This window comes from Falco cherrug, chromosome 3 (genome assembly GCF_023634085.1).
Source record: "Falco cherrug isolate bFalChe1 chromosome 3, bFalChe1.pri, whole genome shotgun sequence".
Lineage (NCBI taxonomy): Eukaryota > Metazoa > Chordata > Aves > Falconiformes > Falconidae > Falco > Falco cherrug.
The window spans coordinates 55351124-55359848 of record NC_073699.1 but is presented as its reverse complement, the minus strand read 5'-3'; the positions used below and the strand labels follow the sequence as shown (position 1 = coordinate 55359848).

General features: G+C 42.2%; 1 protein-coding gene across 2 annotated transcripts in view; it reads right to left on the bottom strand.

Moving 5' to 3' along the window:
• Positions 1 to 1336: 1336 nt before the first annotated feature.
• CHST9 (carbohydrate sulfotransferase 9) overlaps positions 1337 to 8725 on the bottom strand; it is a 96697-nt gene continuing 89308 nt past the window's right edge. For both annotated transcript variants that reach the window (XM_005433880.3, XM_027797754.2), the window contains exon 5: positions 1337 to 5171. In XM_005433880.3, coding sequence (XP_005433937.2) covers positions 4074 to 5171 — 1098 coding nt within the window. In that variant the 3' untranslated portion in view covers positions 1337 to 4073. The remainder of the gene's footprint in view (positions 5172 to 8725) is intronic.

Here is an 8725-nt window from a genome sequence, read left to right as displayed (position 1 = left end):
TTGTTTCAGGAGGGAAACATGACTGCCTGGTGTTTGGAAGGGACAAACGAGCCAAGGGAGCACCCTCCTCCCGCTCCAGCCCTCCCACGGCCTCGTTGGAATGCCTTTACAGCACATTTGACTTGCCCTGACAACCGACCTGCATTAGAGAAGTACTCAGAGATCTTAAAATGAAGAAACATACATAACTAAAACACATTTACTGTAATGAAGCCCCTTACAAGAGGCTCTGCATGCCACAGCTGATCTCTGGTATAATTCTAATTACACTGAATGTTGCGGAGTGTATCTTCATTCCTCTTCTGCATATGTTCAATACAATTTTCTGAGTAAAACAAACAAACAAACATCTGTGCACAGTTGTGGAGGTGGGATTTTATACTAGTTTACAGTGGATGACCTTCAGTTTTTGTTTTCGCCTACCAGTCTAACAAAATATAAGCCAAGTTACAGACCAAACTCACACTTTGACCTTTTAAAATTTACTTTTAAAAATAGAGGTTATCTTTTATGCTGCAAATTATGCCTTTATCTCTTATAATCCCATAAGTCAGATATCACAGTCCCACTTCAATTATGCTAAACTCTTATGTTAATTTTAAATCATGTAACTTAATTCCTGGCAAAGCAGGCTGGTGATTTTCAAAATGTGGTTAATGAGGCAAAATACAATCTAGATTCTGCTACTGAGATCATCTGAATCCCTTAAGTCACTGAAGATGACTGTGGAGAGGCTCTTCTTTACAAAAGTCTGGGTTAGATTTTCAAAAAATGAATTTTTAAGTGCAGTTAGGGGCTATGAAATTTGAGGTTGAGCATACAAAGAAGTTAAATTACTTTCACTAGAGCCATAGAACAACAGTGAGGCTAAAACAATTACACTTCTGTGCACATACATGCTTTAAAGGCCTTAAGTAGGGTCCTCCCCTTTTAAATCACAAATGCAAACCATACCAGTTTTTCAAGATGACAATCCAGGGACCTGATGTCTATGTCCATGGATGCATGCAAATCAATGTCATTTTCTCTCTCATTTGCAGAAGCCAACATTTGTAGTAACATCTCTCACACACACCCCTTGACTCAAACAATAGCTTTATCTAAAACCCATTAGTAGATTAAATCTTATGAGCCTGTACAGCTTTTTCAATACAATTACAACCCCACAGCCCCTGAATCTCTGTTGTTTCCTGATCAGATAGGCTGAAAGTTTGTCACTAAAGCAAGCTCAAGGTGAAACTTAAGTTTTTCAGAGACTTTGTCATTTACTACTATTTATTTCCCTGAATTAAAGAATTCATACAAAACATATATAAACTGGCCTCCATTCTTTATTAGCATGTTAACCTTTTTTTCCTCATATGTTTTTTAGAAAATACTGGTACACGAGCCTTTTTCATTTCTGTCAATTAACAATTGACATATAATAATTAGTACATATCCACAACAGACAAGAATAAGCAAGTATATAGACATCCAAAGGTTACCATCCATTTATTTTTTATTCAACATCTTCAGTGGCCTCCCTACAAGGCAAGAGAGACTCATTCAGGATTTGAGGTGGGAATAAATACTTACAAGAGCAGAGGATCTAGACAGCTCCACTGCACCCATGGAAAAGATGCTTTTTACACCAACATCAAATCCAAGTGAAATCTAAGGCAGTTTTCACGAGTTAGGAGGTTTGACGACACAGAATCAAAACTCTGGCAGGATCTGCTCTTTAATGTCCTAATACATAATCCCACTTGTGAGCAACAGTCATGAAAATGCATGGCCAAATTAACAAAAAAAAATGATGGGTAGAGACACATAGGAACTGGGTAACAGCCGTTACCTAGCATGGTGCACAACACTGGAGCAGTAGCGTGCTGGTGTCCAGCATGACGGTGGCTGCAAGGAACTACCTCTCTGCCCTCCCCATGGTGCCCCGGGAAGAGCAGTGCAGCTCCAGTGCTCTCTACTCTGGGATGGATCCCACAGGGAAATCAGGAGGAATTTCTGCCAGGGAAGGTGTGAGTCAGACACCATCTTGAGTCTAAAGGGCAGATTTAGGGACACATTTTTCATGGGAGGAAAGACATGCATCGGGGCAGTTCAGTGGTTGGATATCCTGCCCCAAACGCTTCTGGTGTTAACATCTATGGGTCCGTCTAGGCACAGCAACAGCTCACACAGGTTAACGGTGTGTGCATTTATCTATCCAAGGCATCCCTGCACCCCTCCACACCTCATGGTGATGATGGCTTGTGGGGTCTTTCCTTCTCCTCCTCTTTGCTTGACAGCCCCAGGGAACACGCTGGCTTCAGCTACAGGTACTGCTAGTCACATACAGCACCCCCTCCCACTTGGGCTGCTCATTGTGCTTTTACCTTTCTGCCTGGGAGCGACTCATTCTGCCATGAGGAGAGATGTGCAGAGTCTGCTCAGTTACACACTGGCACCATGGGGGCATCTTTTTTCCTCTTCTGAGGAGAAAACTCAGGGAGAAACAAGCAGCAAGGGCACATAGGAAGTGGTCTCTCCTTCCAGCAGGGACCCACAATTACTTCTGTAGAAGGACTGAAGCTGTACCTTTGTCCGAGATGAGGGAAAGGACAGCAATAGCACTAGCCATGAGCAGTGGTTGGGAACAGAGGAAAAGCACATTTTACTTGCATCAGTTTCCCACCAGGCTGTTTCTTTATTCTGCAACTTGCTATATCAAGACACTGGAGCTAGATGCCCCAGCCCACTCGGGGAAGCAAAGAACAGCCGTCATCTTTATCTTGGAAGGGCATTGGGATTTCTCCCAATCCATTTTGCAGAAATTTCTCCTCCTGCTCCTCGGACATCCTGGCCACCTATCCTACAATACCACGTGCAACTGCAGGTTGCAGGAATGACCGCGTGGATTAGTCAGACAAGATTTGAGGGAGCAGAAGGAAGAGGAGGATAGAAGGTACCTTTTCCTTTTATAACCAGGACTGTGGGACAACTACCTCTAGGACAAATCATCAGTACTCATCCCACCACATAACACTGCACATTCACCCCACCCCTGGGGTTTGGTGGCTTCTAACAAGGCAGGAAGGACAGCAAAACACAGGTGACTTCAGGAAGCTCTGGGGACAAAACCAGTCCATGGGTTTGGGAGGCAATGTATAACAAACACACCTGTATAACAAACTGCTGGGAGCTGGGCTGATGATCAGACACTGGCAGAACAAGAGCGGTTGCAATGGTGTTGCTTCTTAGTACAGACCTTAAAATGTCCCACTGCTACCACCCTAAGGCTTTGCCCTATCACCAAAGATCAAGACTATCTTGAATTTTGGGACCACAGCATGCATCTTGTGGTTGACTCCAGTGTAAATTAAAATGCTCCTTTTAATGTATGTGGCAGTTCTCTGAAAGGAGGGTTGTTTGTTGACTCTAGTGCATCAATCAAAATGGGGCGGTGGATTGGGACTTCAGATCACAGGCTACCCAAATTTATTCTGCTCAACAGTTTACCTGCTATGTTATTTGTAGTTTTATGCATTCATGTTTAAGATCATCCTTCAATAAAAACCAATCACGTCTAAAACCAGCTACAGTCTAATGGTAATCAAATAACCAAGCCTTGCAACTGAGAACACTGCAAACATTTTAGAAAATTAGCCGATGCTTCTTTATTAATAAGTGACAGAAAGTAAAAAATACATTCAAAAATAGTTCAAAACCAATTTCTAAAGCAGACACACCAGAAAAGAATCATGCTACTCTGAATGCTTTTTTCTTAAACCATTAAAAGAACATTAGGTAAGCTAATGCAACAGCTGGCTGCGCTACCACTTCCACAGTATAACCCATAATGGTAAAAGCAGCTTTTTCAGGCATTTTAGTGCAATTTATGCTGTTTACAGGTCTTTTTTTTGTGCATTTTCCTATAATTTAATGTCAAGTGATATCACTCAAGCTTATAAAATCCCCACTAAGTCAAGACAACTCCACTTAGCAGTAACTTTGTTTCCTTTCAGGGCTAATATCAAAGTAGTTGTTTTGAATCCCAAAATGATTAATATCTAATAGAAGCCTGAAGCTATTCTCTGCTATACGACTGGTGATGTATAATTGAACATTAAGTAATCTAAGTAATAGAAATCGTAGGTCAGCTGTCTCTCCTCCTCAGACAATTCCTTTAGGTATTGCCTCACTACTTCTGCACTTGTTCTCTCATCAGAGGAGTGTCTGTCTTTGAATTTAGGAAACTTCAGCTTGTCTGGAGCACCTACCAGCCGCAAAAAGTAGTTGGCATCTTCTTCCAGGGTTTCAAACTTTCCTATAAAATCATAGTTGATGAGGCAGGGATAGCAGAGCTTACTGACTTGCTCCCAATGAATATCCATTCCTACTGGGCGATGGGAATCTAATAGATACTGGATAAACTCCTTGAACTTGACTCCTGATCCGGTTTTCAATGCCTCTTCATTTGCATTATGTCTATACTTCTTAATTATTGCCTTTCCAAATACTGGGTGATAATAGCTGTTTGGATGTTCAAACTTATCCCTGAAGGCAGACACCAGTCTTTCCATAGGATCACGTACAAATATAGTCTTGGTGTATGTGTTCAAGCGTGTGTATATCTCTTTTAGATCGTAACTGTCCAGTTTCCTTAGATGCTTTCCATAGTGCACATCATCATGGGAAATGTTGTGTGCTGAAGCAGCAAGTCCATTGAGCACCATAAGGACCCTTTTCCAATTGGAGCAACCTGCTTTTGGCACTTCACAGTACAGGACCTTGTGTCTGTCCTCAACATAAATTCTTGACACCAGGTGCACAAGGTGGGATTGCAACTTCTTTCTGCTGTTGTATTTCTTGCAGAAGTCATGCAGGAAGGACCTGCGCTTTTCCTGGGTGCTGTCCACATCCTTCCACTTGCCACCTTTGACTAACGTCTTGTTTAAAGGGTGCGGTGCAGGAGGTAAATACACCCCTCTGAACTGGCTGAGAGGTGGCTCGCTTATCTTCTGCTGGCCAGACAGTTGGCTCACTAAGGAGGCAGCCACCACACCAAAAGGGTTAGCCTTGACCCGCCAGTGTGTGCCACCTGGGATGGCCATCTTGTGCTTACTGAGGCCAGGAGGAGTGCTCCTTCTCCATGCTGCTCTCCTTGGCATCCCTAGAGGTGGGAGTGTGAAATCCTGCAAACATGGAGAGGAGAAGAGCTTAAAACGCAGCCACAGCCCACCCCAGCCCATTCACACTGCAATAGCAGCAAGGATGGCAGTGCACGCTCTTGACCAAGCCACAGTTAGTAGTACAGTCTTTTTTGAACCACTTGATGGATACATCTGATTCAGCAACAAGCTGGGCTAATTACTGAAATACATGCTTCTGAAGCTTACCTGTTAGCGCACAGTAAGTCTTCTTACAAAAATAAATAGCTTACATCTTAGCTTTCAAGAAATCAGCAGAGGTTCACACAAGGAGGTTGACAGTCCTGGTAGGGGTGGGCAGGTGCTTCTCTCTACCAAAGATGTTTCCCCCTGCCACAGCACCGGCTGAGTTGCATGGCCACTAACAGCCCTCTGGAGCGTGCCAGCAGTCATGCCAACCACTCCCGGATCTGCTTCCAGTGCTGTGACTTTGAGCAGGCCTTGTCCCCCAGTGGTGGCAAGGGACAAACCTAGGGCTCCCACTGACATCAGTAGGTCTGAGTGGGGTACAGTGACGGATGAAAGCCTCCCTCCAAAAAGGTCCTATTCCTGCCCCTCTACAGACAGACCATGGAAGTGGGATGCATTGGATCGCATGTACATACAGGTGTTTGCAACACAGGCCTGCACCTGAGCTAGCTGTCTTCACAGCTGATACAGCAAAACAGGTGCCTCTAGAGCCTCTTCCATCTGACTTATTTAAACATCAACATTAATGACATCAACTCACTAAATATCAACTAGTGACCCTGCAAAGAATGTGAAAAGATGAGACTTTCCTCCCAAACATCTCTTGCAATGTCCCCGGCTACTGTGCAATCCACAGGCTGCAGAAACAGCAAAGCGCAGATCTGTGTTTTGCTGTCAAATTCTTCAGGGTCTTGTACCATGCAAGCTGACTGAAGAGTTTCTTGCAGTCTGGGTATTTCTGCTCTCTCATTCCCAAGTGGATCCTTGTGTGTCTGCTAAGGCTTGTAGATTTTTTTTCTGCCAGTAGGCAAGCCTGCTGCATTGGGACATCTACACAACTGCCTATTTTCACGACACTTCTGGAGAGGGGGGGATGCTGGTCAACAGGTATTTAAACATCCTGTTGCAAATACCAGCTAGCCAAATGGTTAGATGGACACACATGCACAGACTGTCTGACTGCTTTCGTTAAATCTAACTTTTTTGGAAACCTACACAAAAAGACTCTTCTGCCATAAACTGATTAAACATTTACTGGAAAGTTGATTTGTGGACTGGCAGACCATAAGTGTGGATTTGGGGGGATGGGAAATTTCATAGGCTGACTCAAGGCTGTTAAAATTCAGAGGAATAATGTAAGTAATGGTAACGCATGGAACACAATTTTAATTCCCATTTGAAATAACAGAAAAACAAGCAGTTCCAAGAAAAGTTAGCCTATCTTGCAGTGTAATAATTTCCAATGACAAAAACAAAGCTGGGGGATCAGGCTATTCTGTCTGTATTGCTGCAAACTGCTGACAACCAGGTCTTTGTTTTCACTGGACTGAGTAAAATTATTTTTGTATTGGTGAAAGCAAATAAAAGAACAGAGCCATGAAGGACTTGTACATCTGTGAGAGAGGGCATGTTGGTGTTTTTAGAGATGCAAAAGGATACTTGAACTCTTTCAATTTGACGTGGTCCTTTTTTTCTAATATAATTTGTTTCTTTAATTCTGTTATCTAATATTTCATTCTTTAAAACAAACAAACCAAAAGTCCCTAGATATTTATCGCTTCTGCTCTAGGACGGGAAGAATTCAGGAGCGTAGCTAGTGTGTAATAACAGAAAGCAGTACTAATAGTAAAACAGGGGATGACTATCAGCCTAATGGGAATTTCAGCATCACAGTGAATGGCAACTTACAAGTGCTACTGCAGAACTGCAGACTTATAAATAAAAATTAAATGCTTTGATCTTAAAAGGAACACCTGGAACTGAAAAAGGTGAAAATGAAAAATATGGGATACACAGAATACCAGGCTCAACAGAAGTAGGGATAAAGTTATACTACAATGCTAAAGTAACCAAAGATTGTAAACTCATTGGTGCAGCTCTGGAGAATTTTGTATTTAGAAGACAGTTTTCAGTGGTATGTGACTGCACTGGTGTTCCCCAATGCAGAGAAGATTGGAGAGCGCAGCAGTATCTCATGACTTCCTACGGTATGTAATCTGAATTTAGCCGTCTATTTCAGGAGGTATTTCAGTGCAAAGACACTTAAACCACCTGTATTTCAAACTAAAGCCACTAAAATGAGACCTATACTTCAGAGGAAAGTTCAGCCTTCTGGATTCAGCCTGCAATCCTGAACTAGTGGATGATGCCTTGGTTCCACCAGGCCAGGAGGGAAAAGGACAGACTGAAAGGTGTGTGGCCTTGATTTTATTCCATTTCAAACAGTCTGCCTGGGATCTAGGACCAACCCAAGGAGATTCCAGAAAAGGATTGCCTTTCAGTCTCAGAAACTGTTAATTCAGCTGTAGGAACTGCTACTGAAGGATTTTTCATGGAATTAAAGACTTCTGAGAAGGATGGGCAGAACTATTCAGAGAAATTTCAGGTAACACCCTGAAGGAACAGCATATGCACAGTGGGACTCACTTGAAAGGGGCTCTCTCCAAGTGAGATGAGGCAAAAGAAGAAAGAATGTATCAGGAAAAAAAAGTCCCATACAGAAGAAGAAGAAGAAGGAAAAAAAAAAAAGACCTAGGGGAAAAAAAATTACACAGGAAGTTCTGACAACAAAAAGAAGACCTAGGTATGTACAATACTGTTAGCTGCTTCCTCTCTCCTCTTCCCCTTCTCATTGAGACACATATCCCATTGTGAATACAACAGTATTGGCTAGTAAATGTTACTATAAGCTCCACAAGGGACAGTGTGCTTGCAGTCAATGCTGGCGGTAACTTCCACCATGTAAGAACAAGAATGGATAGTGATAATTTTGAAAGGTGTAAATGGCTGTTACATTGCCATGGAAGTTTTCCAACTCAAAAAAAAAAAAAAAAAAAAAAAAGACATCAAATCTTCCTATACGCTTGCCTGAGTAACTGGGTTAGTAGGTAGTAAAGGTGAGATGAATGAAGGGATGAATCAAGTTTTACTTTTTATAAGAAATGTTTAACTAGGAAGTTTTCATGGGAAATTAACAGAAATTGTTGAATAGATAGTGCTGCTATATTTCTTAAGGAAAATCACCTGACAATCTGGCATATTTAGCTGCTACCACTCTTATGTATGTGACACACCTGAAAGCCACACACTCTGAAAGGATTTTCATGTTTTATGATACTAGGTTTACACAAAGTGAGGTGCCGCCTTTGGCTTCCTCTTGTTGCCAGTGACTTTTCCATGCCCATTTTATAACACTTTAAAGATCTGAACATCTCCATGTTATGTTGATTTTTTTCACAGCGGGAACAGGAAAACAAGAAACCTGAAAAAGTAATAAACATTTTTTAAAAAACCTTGTCTTTTATAGCTATGTTCCTAACAGTCCACCCCACAATCTGCTGAGCCCGATT